The 16939-nt window shown below is 49.7% G+C and overlaps 1 protein-coding gene across 5 annotated transcripts in view; it reads left to right on the top strand.

Annotated features, from left to right (window-relative positions):
* Positions 1 to 16939, top strand: part of SETX (senataxin) — a 58601-nt gene that overhangs the window by 8026 nt on the left and 33636 nt on the right. Inside the window, exons 3-12 of one of the 5 annotated variants that reach the window (XM_036022405.1) lie at positions 322 to 416; positions 521 to 722; positions 1800 to 2010; positions 4434 to 4543; positions 5676 to 5895; positions 6595 to 6714; positions 9092 to 9263; positions 9390 to 9477; positions 9978 to 13862; positions 14061 to 14408. In XM_036022405.1, coding sequence (XP_035878298.1) covers positions 528 to 722; positions 1800 to 2010; positions 4434 to 4543; positions 5676 to 5895; positions 6595 to 6714; positions 9092 to 9263; positions 9390 to 9477; positions 9978 to 13862; positions 14061 to 14408 — 5349 coding nt within the window. In that variant the 5' untranslated portion in view covers positions 322 to 416; positions 521 to 527. Of the gene's footprint in view, positions 1 to 321; positions 417 to 520; positions 723 to 1799; positions 2011 to 4433; positions 4544 to 5675; positions 5896 to 6594; positions 6715 to 9091; positions 9264 to 9389; positions 9478 to 9977; positions 14409 to 16939 lie in introns of all 5 variants that reach the window. The other 4 variants (XM_036022404.1, XM_036022403.1, XM_036022401.1 and 1 more) reach the window with 4 other exon arrangements.

The raw sequence follows: 16939 nt of genomic DNA, 5'->3' as shown, positions 1-16939 counted from the left end.
GCTTTCTACACAAGCGGAAGTCTTCTCGCTCTGTGTTTTTGGTACTGGTATGGACTAGTTTGTATGGATTTTTATGCTTGTAGGGATTTCTGGTACGTGGTTTTGGGGAATGTGAAATGTTTCCTGAGCTTTTGATTCAGCTTAAGTACATCAGGAGAACATGGCAGAACCTGTGCTTTGGAAACACTGATAGCTCTCTGTCTCAGTATATTTTCCATCGGTATTACGTAGTTTTGAGCCTTTTCTATAGAACAACTGTATATTGCTTTATGTTGATTACTAACAAACTGCTTTCGTTTTATTGTTTTTCATGTGTCAAAGAAAAGGCTTTTTTGAGTGTTCTCAGATTGAGTTTAGTCAATAACTGTCAAGCTGGCTAGAAGACTGTTCTGGAAGTGGTGGAGGCACATCCTAAGGTGAGGATGAGGGTCCTTGGTAGGAAGCACACCGTTCTTCACACAGAGCAGGCCTGGAATGTTTGGTCTTTCTGTGGGTGCTCCACTCTCTGCTCCGGACGCAGGTTCAGGATGAGCACGTGCTGCTGGTGCACCCCGGGCGGGGCCCCCACCGCCGACTTCCTGCAGCGCTACGCGTCCAGGGCCCCGGGCGGCGCGTCCCCCACAGCAGAGGAGTTCCAGACCGCGGACGAAGACCTCTGCTACTGCTTGGAGTGTGTGACCGAGTACCACAGGGCGCGCGACGAGCTGCCCGCCTTGCACGAGGTGAGCCCCCTCAGGTGGGGCATGTCGTTGGAGCTTGGTGACCAGCCGGAGAGTAAATCCGAGCTCTTCTGGGAGCACTCGGGACACCGATACTTTACCGGGCCTAATCCACTGCCTGCTATGCAGTAGGTGCTGCGGCAGTGGTCACGGACCAACTGAGTTGAATTGAAACCTAAAGCAGAATTTTATGACCTCACTTTTAGTCAGTTTAGTATAAAACAATTTTATGAAATGAAGTGATTTGTGGGGGACATTGGTTCCTGTTTTTATGTCAGTGTATTTGACAATGTTATAAATTCATGTGTCTGAATGGTTTGGGCTATTTTATTCATTGATTTTTTTCTCTTTATTTTTTAAAAACCCCAAGGGCAAGCATATTTTCCAGTCGTAGTGACCAAAGTTCAACATACGATTTTAAATTCATAGCCTTGAATATTTGGCTTATTGCATTTATGTGATAAGCAACACAGACCTTAGAGCTGCGTGGAAAGAGAGAGGGATGGGTAGTCAGGAATCTGTTGGGAACACGTTTGCAGTTACAAGGTTCCCTAGTTATGAAGCTAACCAGAGTCTTTGTGCTGAAGACATTGGAGGTCCCGATGGCTGGAACATGGAGAGGAAAGCAGAGAAGGCCTGGTTCTTGGCTTTGACAAAGGAGCTCCGACTTCTTGCTTCCTTTGCAGTCGACTCAGTGGGGATGCTGAGCTGCTGAGGGTGCAGCTGTGCATGGACAGCGCCAGCCCTTGAGTGCTCTGTGCGCTTGTGTATGTCATATTTATTTTTAGAGAGAGGGGGAGGGAGGGAGAAAGAGAGGGAGGGAAACATCAATGTGTGGTGGCCTCCCGTGCGCCCCCAACTGGGGACCCAGCCCACAAACCCAGATGTGTGCACCGACTGGGAATCAAACCGGTGACCTTTTGGTTCACAGGCTGGCTGTCAATCCACTGAGCCACACCATCCAGGGCAAATTTCTGAATTTTTATGCTTAGGTCAGGGCTTTTGGAAAGTTGTCCATATGCAGTATATTTTGTTGATGACAAGATAGAAAGCATACTGCCCGTCTTTCTTTTCCTGTAGGTTTTATGGGAACTAGAAACCTTACGTCTCATAAGTCACTTTGAGAAGTCCATGAGGGGAGAGATCGAGGACGACGACGAGTTGTACATAGTGGACAACAACGGGGAGGCCCAGCTGTTCGACTTCACTGGCCAGGACTTCGAGAATAAGCTTCGAGTTCCGATTCTTGAAATCCTGAAATACCCTTATCTGCTTTTACACGAGCGTGTCAGTGAGTATCTTGGGTGTTACACAGGTTAGGTCAGTTTTATCGTCTCGAGAAATGTGGAAATTTAGGTTTATCTGTATGAAAAGCTGGTTGCTAAACATGTAGGTAGGATGCTTGCTAATATTTTTTCTAGCATTTTGCTTTCCAAGTTTCCAAACATAAAGAAGGTTAATTATATAACGAACACCACAGAGTCCACAGTTGCTAACATCTTGCTCTCTCTGCTTCGTTACATATTTTATCCATCTCTGCATTCAGTTAATTTTTATTCTTGTGTTTTCACTCTTGGCACTGTGGACATTCTGGATTGTGTGAGTGCGTGTTGTGGGGACCACCTGCCCACCTCAGGGCGTGGGCCAGCCTCCCTGGCCTCTGCTCCCCTCCTCCCCCAGTTGGATAACCAGAAATGTCTCCGGCATTGCAGCGCGCCTTGGGGTGTTGGGGGCCGGGCTGGGGAGAGGCAGAGTCGTTCCCGCGGAGACCACTGGGCTGCAGTCGTTTTCGTCACTCACGGTGGCCTGGCAGGTTACGGCTGCTGCGGTGTTGGTCATTTGTGGTTGCATTTCGTAGTGTGACGTGCTTAGATGTGAAGACGATTTCCTGATCCATCAAATCTAACCAGATAACACCTTTCAGGCGTTTTTATATCTAACCTGTGTTCACATTTTCCCAGTGGACACAAAATACGCTTTTGGGCTGGTTTGCGTAAATCAGAGTCCAGTCAGGGATCATGCGTTCCGAAAGTGTTCGTACACATGTGTGCTCACACCTTTCTGTTGGAGTGGCTGTTGTCTGTCCGTTCCTTCCCCCTCTGACGTGCCGAGACCACGTAGTTACCCTGTGGAATAAGGCACTTTCTGGATTTTTCCAGTGGCTTTCTTGTGATATTACTTAACTTGTCCTCTGTGTTTTCCGTGAACTGGAAGTTGATCTGAAGAGCTGATTACATCTAAATACATTAAAAATAGGTTTTAAAGTTGTAAATGGTCATTTTTTCAAATATTTGTTAAAGACTACTATATCCAGAAAAGTGAGTACACTTGATGTTTCCTGACAAACTGAACACGCTTTTGTAGCTGCACCCAGATAAGGAAACAATGTCAACACCCCAGGCGCTCCTCGTGTTTTTCTGTTTTATTTTTATCTATTTTATTACTTTAATTCATCCACTAACAGGTTTTTTAATTACTTGAAAGAGAAACACTGATTTGTCCCACTCGTCCTTGCCCTCCCTGGTTGCTCCTTGTGTGTGTCCTGGCCAGGGCTTGAACCCGCAGCCTCGGCAGATCAGGACGGTGCCCCTCCCGGCGGAGCCGCCTGGCCAGGGTTCCCCTCATGCTTTTCAGATCGTCATTGCCTCCTCCCCAGAGCCAGCCACTAGCACTAACAATATCGTCTGGAGCTTTATAGACTAAAGTTGACTCACCTGATAAGGGTGAGTGTGTGGGTCTATAGAGGACACTTTTTTTTTTCAAAGATTTTATTTGATTTATTTTTAGATAGGGGAAGGGAGGGAGAAATGTCAGTGTGTGGTTGCCTCTCATGCGCTCCCAAGTGGGGACCTGGCCTACAACCTAGGCGTGTTCTCTGACTGGGAATCAAACTAGCAACCCTTCCGTTTGCAGGCTGGTGCTCAGTCCACTGAGCCACACCAGCCAGGGCTGGAGGACACTTTTGAGAGATTAATGAAGATGTTTCCGTAAAGCGGCAGGAGCTAGAACAATGCTCGCACAGTGGGACGGTTCAGGCTGCAGAAGTAAGCTGGTGGATCTGGGAATTTGGTGTTTGGTGATAGTAGCATTTCAAACCAGTGGGGAAAATGCATCCTGCGATAAAGGAGAGTTGGACAGAATAGCCGTCAGGGGGCTGGAGGTGGGGGAAGGAAGCAGCTTTTCTTGTTTTTTCTAATTCTCACTGAGGATATTTGCATTGACGTTAGAGGGGGAGACATCCACGTGGGAAACATCAGTTGGTTGCCTCCTGTACGTACCCCAACTGGGGATGGACCCTTCAGCCGAGGTGTGTGCCCTGACTGGGAATGGAACCCACAGCCTTCTGGTCTGTGGGATGGTGCTCCAACGAACTGAGCCTCCCAGCCAGGGCAGGAGATGACTGACTTTATCACGCCAGTGCCAGATAAAGCTAGTATAAATCAAAATGTGAAATGCAAATGGAATTGGACCTATGACATACCTTAAGGCGACACCTGTGGAGAAAATTGTGTCAGGAGTGAAAAACGAACATGCAGGCACTAGTGAAGTCGGACTGCGGCGCGGGAGCCGCACGGCGGCAGGTGCACGGCGCTCCTGCGCTCACCAGGAGCACGCTTCCGCCTGACTTGCAGGCGCCCGCAGGAGCCGGGTTTGGGGGGTCGGTGAGCTGATGGGACGCACGCCTTACGTTTGCTGCCTCGCTTTCCCCTGCAGACGAGCTGTGTGTGGAAGCGCTGTGCCGGATGGAGCAGGCGAACTGCTCCTTTCAGGTGTTTGAGAAGCAGCCCGGGATCTACTTGTTGCTGGTCCATCCTAATGAAATGGTGAGTGCGGGCGTCAGGCGGGGGAAGGACGTGCCATTTTTCACACACAGACGGCTGTAGTTGAGGTTTTGGTGTGTGTTTTGTTTAGAGCGTTTGTCAGAATACTTCCGACAGGTGCTGCTTTAGCCTGAAAGACCGACAAGGGGACGGTGTGGACTCCCCGGGTGTGCGGCCGGCCCGGCGAGGGGGACTGTCCTCTCGCTCTCCCCGCCCGCCCCGCGCCAAGCACGCGTGAACGCCCGCCGTGGTGTTTGAAACCAGCACTTTGCTAATAGCTGAGGGTTTCTAAAGTGCAGGGCGGGTAGGGGGCAGGGAAGGGAAGGGGGTCCAGTTTCTGGAGCTAGAAGTGAGGAGAGGCAGCAGTCAGAATAGTTCTGGGGCGGGAACAGAGGCCAAGAGCGACGCTGGTGTGCTGAACCCTGACCTTGAGCTTGTCGCATAAGTTTTTCCTTTGAGGTTTGTTTTCATCTCTTCTTCCTTTTCAAAATGTGATGGAAAATGGCAAACATAAACGGTGTGGTGAACCCCGTGTGTCCATCGCTGGGCCCCGCCAGTCGTCAGTGCGGCGCCAGTATCGCGCCCCCTCTGGGTCGGTCAGAGCAGACGTGCGGCGTCCGAGTGTCTCATCTGTAAATGACTTCAGAGCGTCTTCCCGAAAGATGAGGGCGCCGTGTCCATTCACCTTGTGCGGTCTCAACGTGGCTTCGTCCTCACGTCCTTAGCCGTGGGAGTTGTGTTCAGCTCCTTCAGGCGGCTCCCAGGAGCGGCGGTCCTGGGACTGAGGGGCGATGTGGGTGGCCGTGGGGGGCGGTGCGCAGCACCAGCGCTCATCTGCTCTGCCGCCTGGACGGCCAGTCGATGAGGACTGGGGGGAGGAGACACCACCACCTTGCACCTGAAGGGGTTTTCCCGTGTCGTTTCTACCCAGTGCTTACGCGAATGGAAGTGAGGGTCTCATACGGTTTACCAGGGTGAGTTTATTCAGATCGGGGTCAAAGAAGGTTCACGTGTTGCATTAATTAGTATCTTGTGTCTTTTAATACTTACAGGGAGTCCTGTTTTCTTAACTGGCTTTTTCCTGGATGTACACAGTTGTTTATTGAATGAAGCACTGCATGTGTCACGCTTCCAGGTGCGGCGTTGGGCGATCCTGACAGCAAAAGGCTTGGGGAAGGTGGAGCGAGACGACTACTACGACCTACAGGAGGTTTTGACGTGCCTCTTCAAAGTCATCGAGTTGGGGCTTTTGGAGAATCCGGACATTTACACCACCTCTGTCCTCGAGAAGGGGAGACTGGCCGTCCTGCCCTCGCACATGTACGACACGAGCAGCCACAAGAACTACTGGCTAGGTGAGTGCCGCCCGCACAGGTGTGATTAGTGTTTTCACACGGTTCTCTCGAGGGCCTTGCAAAGGAAGTGATCTCTTCAGGTAATCTTACCAAAGTTGCTAAATACAGGATTTCCGTCTCCGGTCTTTTCTCATTAAATTGATATGGACATTAGACATCTTGATTTTAAACACCTATCCTGGAAACCATCTGTTTAAGAGGTACATTTTCAAGTATAGCAAGTAGATCTTTAATTTGAAGCAATATTAGATGTAAAAAAATATTAATAGAGTAGTTGACTGCAATAGGGTTTGATCTCCTTTTAAAAGAGGCTTATTGTCTTCAAGTAGTTCCACCCTACTTCATTGATTCTAGGGCTTATAATCACTTGTCATATTCGGCAGTGGTTGGTAATTGAAATACGGTGATCTTAAAATTGAAGCCTTGTTAGATTTCATGAAATATGGATTGTGTGGTAGTCATCTTAGAACTTGTTTTTTAGCCAAGTTTGTGCCGTGTTCCCTTTTTTATCCTCAAATCACTCTGAGGTCCTGTTACTTAGGAGCAGTTGTATATGAAAATATCCAAGTTGAATGCGTGAGGAACTGGATTCTCTCTTGCGTCATCTTTCTGCCTCGTTACTCTTCTGCCAGCTAAACCAGAGGCAGTGCTGGGGCGCTGGGATCCAGCAGCTCACAGGCACCCTGAACGCTCTTGCAGGGATCTGCATGCTGCTGACCATCCTCGAGGAGCAGGCCATGGACTCGCTGCTGCTGGGCTCCGACAAGCAGAACGACTTCATGCAGTCCATACTGCACACCATGGAGAGGCAGCCGCAGGGTAACCGGCCTTATTTGCGAAATGCTTTGGAATACTGATGATGATGATGATGATGCACTTGTAAAATACTGGTGTCGCTGCAAGAATTGGGTCTATGGCGTGAAGAAAAGAAAATGGACAGTTTTTGGTTTAGGTCACCGATTCAGAACTGTAAATCAGAAGGGAACTGTAAAGTTTAATTCGGCACCTTACTTTCATAAAAGAAGAGGTCGAAGCCCGAGGAAGCCAACTTCTCGGTGCTGAAACACCAGCCGGCGGTAGGGTGAAGGCCAGGCTGCAGAGGAGAGGAGTTTCTAGCGGCGTGGTAGCCGGAGTGGCGTAGGAGGGCTCGTCTCCCCCGTCTCCATGTCTGTCTGTTTCCTGGTTCTTCCTTTTATCTTGGTTCTCTGTTGTTTTACTGTCCAAGATGGTGACTGTTAGCCAAATGTGGCTATTTAAATTTAAATTAAAAATTTAGTTTTTCAGGTCCACTAGTTGTATTTCAAGAGCTCAGCAACCACTTGTGCCGGGTGGCTACTGTATTGAACAGCGCAAGTATAGAACATTTCCATCGTCACAGAGTTCTTGGAGACAGTGCTGCTCGAGAGTCGGGACCATAGGGTCTAAAATGTTCAGTCAAGTTCAGTATTGGACCCCACCTTTCTTTTGCTCGTGGTTGTACCACGCTGATGAGGGAGGTTCTGTGCTTAAGTAAGTGTTTCCGACCTTGTCTTCCTGACGGTAGAACGAATCAGTACAGGGCAAGCATGCCAAAACCTGTGAAAATAATGAATACAACTTTTTTTCATGCTGACTTCTCTTTAGGCAATCTCAGTGCGGATATAAACTCATTTGTGGGAGACCTAAAATATGTAAATATTACTTTTTTGGGTCACGTGTATTTTCTCGCTGGATTACTTCTGATTAAGGTTGTTGCTGGTCCGTTTTCCAGCAGTGGCTGCACACGTCACTCACTCCTTTCCGTGGGCCAGCACACACTTGACTGTTCTCCCCGTGCGGCCGGCCCCGCCCTCAGAGCGCCACACCTCTCTGAGGTCTGTCTTAGTTGTCTACGCCTGGCTGGTGACGCTCTTCCGTCCTTTGACAGCTGACGAGACAAGACCTCAGACAGTGTGTCGGCCGCAGTAGAGGGAGGGTAGAAAAGTGCACGGCCAGGTCCGCAGGGCTGACTGTGTGATGAAGTGCAGTTGGAGAGCCCTGAGGGCAGTGAAGCTGGGTGGGGCTCTAGGCCGACTGGGTGACTGGGTGATGGGACAGGGACGAGGGAGGGACGGCACTTGCATCAGAAGCGCGCTGCGGCAGGCTGAGTGGCCAGGGAGTGTTTGGCATGTGAGGGAGCTTTTGAGCTGGGCTTCAGTGAATCGGAGTTTGACAGGTGGCATTCCTGTTCCTGTTTGAAGGGTAGCCAGCTGTCTGTTTTTGCTACAGAGAGGGAACAGTTATGGGAGTGTGGCTAGAAAGAGGCAGAGGAGGAAGACCTGGAAAGGGCTTGACTCTGAGGACTTGGAGTTTTCTTAGAAGACTTCAACGAGCAGTTGAAGGTCTTGGAGCAGGGCAGCATCTTGCCGGTGCATGTCCAGCAGAGAAGAGGGAAAGGCCTGGAGGCTAGAGCTTGTCAGTCATGGACATCCCTGGCCCTGGGTGATGGGAGACCTCAGCAGAGCCACACTGAGGTGTCGCGGCGGCAGGCAGTGCGCACTGCCCGCCCGTGAGCCCGGGGAGTCAGTGGTGTGCAGCAGACCAGGGCGCACAGCTCGGGACCATGCGGGCCGGGGTTTCTGGTGACTCGGGCTTTGTTTATGTCTGTAAACGCTGTTTCCCTTTTCCCTTTCTTTCCTCTCCTTCTGTTGTTTGTTGAAGGAAGGCAGTTCTGGGAGACGTCGGGTAGGAAAGATCGCTTCAGGAATGGCAAATGGCAAGAAAGTCGAGTTCAGCTGGACTGTCTCCATGTGTTCCCCGTTCGCAGAGGCATGGAGTGCTGCTTGGAAAAATGCAAAGGCAGTGTTAAAATTTGCCAGTGTTGAAAGCCTGTAATTGGCAGTGCTTTACTTTCAATTACTTGCTGTTTTGGGTTTTGTTGCTACCAGATAAAGAATGTTTAAATCTTGGCCCTGCCCAGTGTGGCTCAGTGGGTTGAACATCATCCTACAAAGTTAAAGGTCATTGGTTCGATTCCCAGTCTGGGCACATGCCCGGGTCACAGGGTCAGTCCCCGGTCAGGGTGTGTACGAGAGGCAGCTGATCGATGTTTCTCTCGTACATCAATGTTTCTTTCTCCCTCCCTTCCCCCTTCTTTCTGTCTCTCAAAAAAACCCCAGAATGCTTACTTCTCAATATAGTTAAGTATCTTTTCTAAAATAGCTCCATTGTATTTCAGATGATAGTGAAGATCCTTTCTGGCCAGCATTGCACTGTTTCATGGTGATTCTGGATCGCCTGGGGTCCAAGGTCTGGGGTCAACTTATTGATCCGATTGAGGCATTTCAGACCATTATCAACAATGCAAGCTACAACAGAGAGATCCAGAATATCCGGAACAGCTCTGTAAGGTTAGTTCTGTCAGTGTGTCAGGATTTTAAAGTTACTTCTATAAGGAAGTCTGTTGTATCTTAACAATAGCTAGTTTTCTCTTTGTTCTTCCTTTCTGTAATTTCTATCTATTCTTAATATTTAAGGACCAAGTCCGAACCGGAGTCGTGTCTGGATGATATGGTGACTTGCAGCCAGATTGTATACAATTACAATCCTGAAAAGACCAAAAAGGTATAAAGGGTTTTGACACGAGATGACATTGTATTATTGTCTTTGTGTACAATCATGTTTTACGTGATTAGTTGAATTGCTGATTCTGTGCGGTGCAGCTGTTCTGAGTTAGCTGCTGCATAAGACTTTCTGGCTGAACCAGATGTATTGTACATGAGGGAATAGTGGACTTTACAACGTAAAGGAGGGTTACTTTGGAGGGTTACTTTTTAAGTGCACGTGGAAAGGGTGGGAAGTTTCTAGGGTGGAGGTAGATAAGTGACTTGATCAGAAATCAAAGCCAGCTAACAGGAAGAGGGCCCGGGTGCATGGCGGTGTTGTAAACTCGCCTTACGTGCAGCCTGACTCTCAGAATTGAACTGCGCCTGCAGTTTCTTCGGGGTGTGTATATGTAAACCAAAGCGGGAAAGCCGAGCCATCTGTTTTCTTGTTTGCAGCTTGTGTGCTAGCCCTATCAGGAATGGTGCGTGTTTGTCTGAATGCCGGTCTCTGTGTTTCAGGACTCGGGCTGGAGATCAGCCATTTGCCCGGACTATTGCCCAAACATGTACGAAGAAATGGAGACATTGGCCAGTGTGCTCCAGTCGGATGTCGGTCAAGACATGCGCGTTCACAACAGCACGTTTCTGTGGTTCATCCCTTTCGTCCAGTCTCTCATGGACCTTAAGGACCTGGGTGTGGTTTACATACTAGAGGTTATTAACCATCTGTACTTCCAAGTCAAAGATGTCCTCAACCAACCAGTCGTCACATGTGACAAAGTCACTGAATTTTTTTCCCTGATTTTGGTGTCCGTGATCGAGCTCCACAGAAGCAGGAAGTGCCTGCACTCGCTCTGGGTCAACTCCCAGCGGTGGGTGGAGGCTGTGGTGAAGTGTGCCAGGCTCCCCACCGCCGCGTTCGTGCGGAGTTCCGAGAAGTCGGCCGGCAGCGGCTCCAGAGGAACAGCAGCGACATCGCTGTCCCTGCATCCGATGCCGTCTAACTCGGTCCAGCTTGCTTGTGTGCAGCTGATTAGAAGTCTCCTTAAAGACGGTCATCAGCTTGGGCAGCAAACTCTTTGTAAGGAATTCTGGGATAAACTCAACTTATTCCTGCGAGGAAATTTATCTCTAGGTTGGCAGTTGACTAGTCAGGAAACCGAAGCGCTACAGTCTTGTTTAAAGCAAATTATTAGAAATATGAGACTCAGAGTACCTCAGCATACCGCTCTGGTGGAGCCGGCTCCTTCCTGTAAAACTCCTCCTGCGTCTTGTGGTAAAGAAGAAAGTGAACAAGCAGGGAAGGCGTGTGAAAAAGACCTGCGCTGTCTGGAAAGCCCAACATTCTCTAAACCGATGAAAGCTGATGTGTGTCAAGTGCAGCAGAGGAGCGTAGAAAGCAAAGTGAGTAACGCCATGGAAGAGGATAATGAGAAGAATTACATAAAAGATTTGAAACTGGAGGACCATCTGTCAGCTGAGTCATGCTTAAAGCAGAGTAGTAAAAACCTTTTCCTGGAAAGAGCCCAAGATCAAGTTAAAATATGTACAAGGAAGCAGAATCCTGTAAAACATAATTGCTCATGTGCACCACAGAACTGTACTTCAAGAAATGGCCCGGAAAGGGGGTGTGACCAAGGAGCGACTGTGTCCATGCGCCTGTCGGCTGATTCTGGTGCAGATCCTCCAGAGAAGGGGTCCACGTCAAAGGAGGACTTCCCTTCACAGGATGATGTCCTTGGCAGAACCTCAAAAGCAAAAACGAGGGCACAGAAGAGTGAGATCTGTGCTAAGTTATCACATGTAATAAAGAAGCAGCACAGGAAAAGTGCTTTGGTCAGTAGTACTGTGAAATCAGAGGGAGACCTGACGGAATCTAACATTGAGAGTGTCTGTTCAAGGCAAGGCACAGGAGGTCAGAAAGGGGATAGCTTCCTGCACGATCTCACTTTAGATCCTGAGGATATTCCAGAAAGTAAATACGGAGGGCACGGATCTCCTAGCAGTGTGTTGCTGAAAAAGAAACAGTTGAAGAAGGAAGAGTTAGGTGGTTTTTCTTCTCATGAAAACAATTGTCAAATACAGGACTGTCATGTTGATACTAAAGATTTGGTTTTGTTTGCAGAAGGGACCAATACTTCCATGCATAGAGCATCTCCTTTTAAAGATCCTATGAGTTCACCTGAATCAGCGCGAAAGAAAGTTAGCAAGGGTGCTGATCAGGTTTCTTCTAACCTGATAGAACAGGTCCCTAGCATCACCCTTCAGTCTGACATCTTAACAGATTCTCAGGTGGACAGAGATCTCCACAAATTATCATTGATGGCTCAAGCCAGCGTTACCACGTTTCCATCAGATTCGGCTCCAAAAAGCTCGCCCCAGCTACAAAGAAAAGTAAAAGATAAAAAAGGTTTCAGAGCCAACCAAAGTGATGTCAAAGAAACCTGCTGTGGACAAGTCATCATCATCTCAGATTCCGATGACAATGGTGATGACGAAGGAATCCTGGATCTGGAGAGACACTGGAGACGAGATACAGCGTGCGCTGGGGAGGAGTGTCCCAAGCCGCGTGCTTCGATGGCTGGTGTGGACGTGGAAGGGAAGCTAGCAGAAGAAGAAAGGACAAATTCCCCCTTGGAGTTTGAGGACTCCGATTCTCAGGTGTTTGAGTTTGAAAGCCAAAGGGACATATTTTCAGTTTGGCAAGATCAGACACCAGACAAGAATTCAGCTCAAGGGGATGAAAAGAGTTCGTGTTGGACTCCCATGGCAGATACCACCAATGACTGGGGCTATGATACGGATTACCCTATGCCCGAGGAAGTTACTGAGAAAGAATCAGAGGGCACTGAGCGTGCACAACCACAGAGCAGTAGTACTGGTGAGGAATCCTGTACAATTCAAATAAAAAAACCTAAGAGGAAAAAAATGGAAAGACCAACAGCTAAAGATGGTTTAAGGCCTTCATCTTCTGTCAGAAACGAGGACCAGTCTGACGCTGGCAATGAGAGTGAGCGAACTGAAAATAACAGGAGTGCAGGCGCAAGGACCGCTCCCAAAGCAGGTGCTCCGAGAACCGCCTTGGTTTCCCTGAAGAAGGCTTCGCCAAAGCCTTGTACTTACTCCAGACCCGTTCGGAGAGCCCCAGCTCCCAAAACTGCCAGGAAGACACATTCAGATGCCAGAAGAGGGCAGAGTAAGGGCTCCTGTTGCATCAGCTGCAGGACGGTGCCCTTCATAGTGCCGCCCAAGAAGGACCGCCAGCGTCCCGAGCCCGCCTCCACCGCAGAGCGGCTCGGGCTGAAGAAGGGCAAGCGCCAGGCCTTCGACCTGTCGCAGAGGTCTCAGGACTGCACAGCGCGGTTACGCGCCCACGGCAAAAACGTCGGCGCCATTGATACTGGAAAAAAGACTAAACTGATTGCTCCTCAGACTCATTCTGTGAAAGATAAGAAACTGCTCGTGAGTCAAGATCGTTGGTTTCAAAGGCAGACGAGACAGAGGTCTAAACAAAACAGACAAGGGCGCCCTGATTCTACACGCGCTAGTGCGGCAAGAGCGGGACCACGTGCGGCTCGGAGCTCTGACGCAGCTGCAGCAGAGCCGGGCCGGCCGGGGTGCAGCGACAGAGGAGGGACCGAGGCCGTGGCTCACAGCAGTGGGAACCGGCCGGTGAGCTGCACGTCTCCTGAACGAGGACCCGCTAGAGCACGATCTGCTCCTCAGGTGGCTGCCGGGGCTTGTCTTTCGGGCCCATGTATTTCCCCAGTGTTAAATGGAAGACGACCAGCGGGTGAAATCACGGTCTCCACTTCCGAAGACCCTCCAGGTAGAGGGGACCTGACGGGACATCGCCTAGAGGTGGCAGCTTTGAAGAAGGCAGAGCCTGACGACGACAGTGACCCGGAGGGAAACGATCTCTTTTTAACACAACACGATCCTGAAGATATGGACTTGTGTTCGCAGATGCAGGACGATGACGATAAACTCATCGAAGTGGTTCCCGGGGAAAACAGAGCTCGGGGAGAAGAGCATTCTGCACACCAGCCTCGGTTGGAGTCTCTCAGTAGCGCAAAATGTAAGCACCAGGGCTGTGTCGAAGCTGTGAAGACCCAGGGCGACTGCTGCTCGAAGCACTCCGCAGCCCAAGCGGCCGGTGAAGACGTCTTCCGCAAACCTGGCTTGCCTCCTTCCGCCTCTAGACCTCTGAGACCTTCCACCACTAAGATTTTTAGCTCAAGTGGTACTTCACGGACTGCTCATCTCTCCAAGTCTTTGGAAAGCAGCTCGGCACTTCCAGCTCTAAAAAATAAGTCAGGTGGGGGACGGTCTCCTTTGAAAGCACCACAGCCAGCCCCTCCGGGGTCTCCGAAGCCATCGGGCGAAGGGAAGGGATTGTGCAACATTCGCTCTTCTCCGACCCCTCCGGGGTCTCCGAAGCCACCGGGTGAAGGGAAGGGATTGTGCAACATGCATTCTTCTCCGGCCCCTCTGGGGTCTCCGAAGCCACCGGGTGAAGGGAAGGGATTGTGCAACATGCATTCTTCTCCGGCCCCTCCGGGGTCTCCGAAGCCACCGGGTGAAGGGAAAGGTTTACGCAACGTTCTTCGGTCTCCAGTGTCTCCAAAGCCATTGGGTGAAGTGAAGGGTTTATGCAACGTTCTTTCTCCAACTCGAAGTAGTTCCAGCCGGCAAGCTTACAAACTGCCATTTGGTGAGAGCAGACCTCTTGCATCTTCTCTGGACAGCACTTCGCCGCAGTCCGTCTCTGACACCTTCGTTAAAGAGGTCTTGAAGTGGAAATACGAGATGTTCGTGACCTTCGACCAGTGCGGGCTCCCAGCAAGTCTTTGTCAGACCATCTCAAGACCTGTGCCTGTCAGATTCCAAGATTGTAACGATTATTTTAACGTTTTCCTTCCTTTGATGGTAGTGAATACTTTCGAAACAGTAAGTATGTATTTCCACTGTATACCATTCAGTCTTTGGAGCTGCTGCTTTTCTTGACCACGCGGAGTGAGAGCAGTTAGATAGCAGTTAGAACAGCCGGTGTTGGGGTGATGTAGCGTCTCGAGCTCACAAGCACGTGTGTGCGACGCTGTCCGCGGTGCTGCTGGCGTGGAAGACGCAGCTGCTCCAGCTCTGCCCTCGTGGACCTCGCAGTCGGTCCGGTGCGCACTCACCGGGGCCTGAGCTGGCCCAGGGGAACTGTCTGTCAACACAGAGGGAAGGCAGGCGGCTCCGAGGAGAGAGTTTCCCGTGTGCAGTCTTTTTTGAAAAGTAATGTAGGCCTTCACTCAGGTTTCCTTGAAGTGGTAGCTATAAAAACCCTGTCAGTAAATCCTGAATTTCTTAACACGTCTGTCTTCTCAGTTTCTTACTCGTCATAACAGCTGCTCTGTCCCTTCAGCGGCCTCCCCTCTGCCCCCCAGCACACCCTGCCGGGTTCTCCTGGCCCCGACCAGGGCTGCCAGGTTAAATACCGGATCCCGGAGCTCGGAACCCCAGGGAAAGCAGCTAATTGTCCCTGCCGGCAGCTCCCAGTGGTGGTGATAGCCTCGGTGTGGTTTTTTTGGCAATATGCTTGGCGTTCTCTGAGCTTCCTGGTTCTGTTGTTTGATGTCTCACGTTAACTTGGGGACACCCTTCAGTCCTTCCTGCTTCAGACACCTCTCTGTCCTTCCTTCGGTGCGGCCGCCACACGCAGGCTGCACCTTCTGCTGCTCCCTGCCAGTGCTTGGCTGCCCTGCTCTTCTTTCCCCAGTTTTTGCTTTTCAGCTTTGGTAGTTTCTGCGGCCGTGGCCTCGAGCTCAGACAGTGTTCTCAGCCGAGTCTAAGTCTGCTCCTGAGTCCAGCAAAGGCGTTCATTCTTGTTCTTCATTTCTGCTCCAGCTCTTGAATCGCCAGCATTTCTTTTCCATTCTTTCCTGCCGTGTACAGGGTCCAGCAGAAGTAACACCCGCTTGAATGTGGTTGGTAGGATGATGATATGGGTGTAATAATTTAGTTTCAATATGAACATTTCACCTAAAACGTCATGTGATGTGCTTGAGTGTGATAGTGTTACATTACAGAAATACATGCTTATGATTTTATAGTGAAAGGTTTTGTAATTAAAAATGGGTGTTATTTGTGCCAGTCCCTGTATATCTCTGTTTACATTACTCATCTGTTCTTACACGGCCTGCCTTTCCCCTGGGCTCTTAGTGTATTAACTACAGTTTTTTAAATTCTCTGGTTTGACGGTCCTGACATCCACGCCACGTCTGACTGTGGTTCTGATGCTTGTTCTTCAAATTGAGCTTTTGGCCTTCGAGTATGGCTTGTAATTCTTGTTGGAAGGTGGCTGTGATGTGCTGGGTAAGGGAGCGGCAGTAAGTCGGCCCTCTGTAGCGTGGGGAGTTGTTGGAGAAGGGGCGTGTTTGCCGTCCTGTGTCTTGGCCTTGGTCTTCTAGAGAGCCTGTGCCTCTGGCCTGGGTGCCTTACACTCGGTGGTCAGGCCCCGCCTCCTTAGGTGGGGCGCCATGGCTAGAGTGGGCTGGAGTTGGTTCTCTTCTCTCAAGTGTGTTAGGTTCTGATAGAACCCTAGCAGGTCAGGCCCTGGTGAAATACTTACCCCCAGAGCAGAGCAGTTACAAAGTTCTGAATGCCCTGGTGTACAGTATTGCAGAAGACTGGATTTTGCAATGTGTAGTATGCTTTTTTTTGCCCAAATCTTGAGGGAAAAGTAAGGATGTGCATTATATGTGGGTAGTCCTAGTTCTGTGTCTATGTACATGTTTTTAATTCTTTATGCTTATGCATTAAAAGTGTAACTCTAGAAAGCGATGATGATATCCATATGCAAAATAATACCCTGGAATATGATAATTTTATCTCTAAATATAAATCAATAAGAAATTGAGTAAAATTAAAATGAAAGACTTTTTTCCTGAAAGTTTGGGCCAAAAATGTGGGTATGCATTATACACAGCAAAATACGGTAGTTCCTTGTGCCCTCCCTCTGCTGGAAGCAAAGGGAATTTTCTCCAGTGTTCACTGTGGGGACTTGGTAGAGCTCCAAGAGGCAAAACTCACCAAGTGGGGAGCCCCTTACACTGGGCTCCCCCAGTGTTTTTGACGTTTAGAGTTGTTCATACTGAGACCCCCGGCAGCTTGTCAAGTCAAGGCCAGGTTTTCCCGTGTTGGCCCAGAGGCTCCTCCGCGCAGGGGCCCCTGGTAAGGGGTGACTGTCCGCGTCCACCTGCCTGTCAGCAGTTTGGGGGCAGCACCCTCACTTCTCTGTGTTGGGTGTAACGGAAGGTAATTCTTCATCTTGTTCAGCTTTTTATGTGTTAGGATAGAGTGACAGCTTCTAAGATCCTTACATGCTAGACAGGAAACTGCAAGTCCCAAATTTTTAGTGTTCTCGTCACCTGAGATTTTAAGTTCGGCGTTTTACTGTGGCTTACTTTGGAAAGTTTTGCTGTTTAGCATTGGCT

The sequence above is a fragment of the Phyllostomus discolor genome, chromosome 3, assembly GCF_004126475.2.
Source record: "Phyllostomus discolor isolate MPI-MPIP mPhyDis1 chromosome 3, mPhyDis1.pri.v3, whole genome shotgun sequence".
In the NCBI taxonomy this organism is placed as follows: Eukaryota; Metazoa; Chordata; class Mammalia; order Chiroptera; family Phyllostomidae; genus Phyllostomus; species Phyllostomus discolor.
Note: the sequence above shows the minus strand (reverse complement) of the source record. Positions and strands in the feature narration are given on the sequence as shown.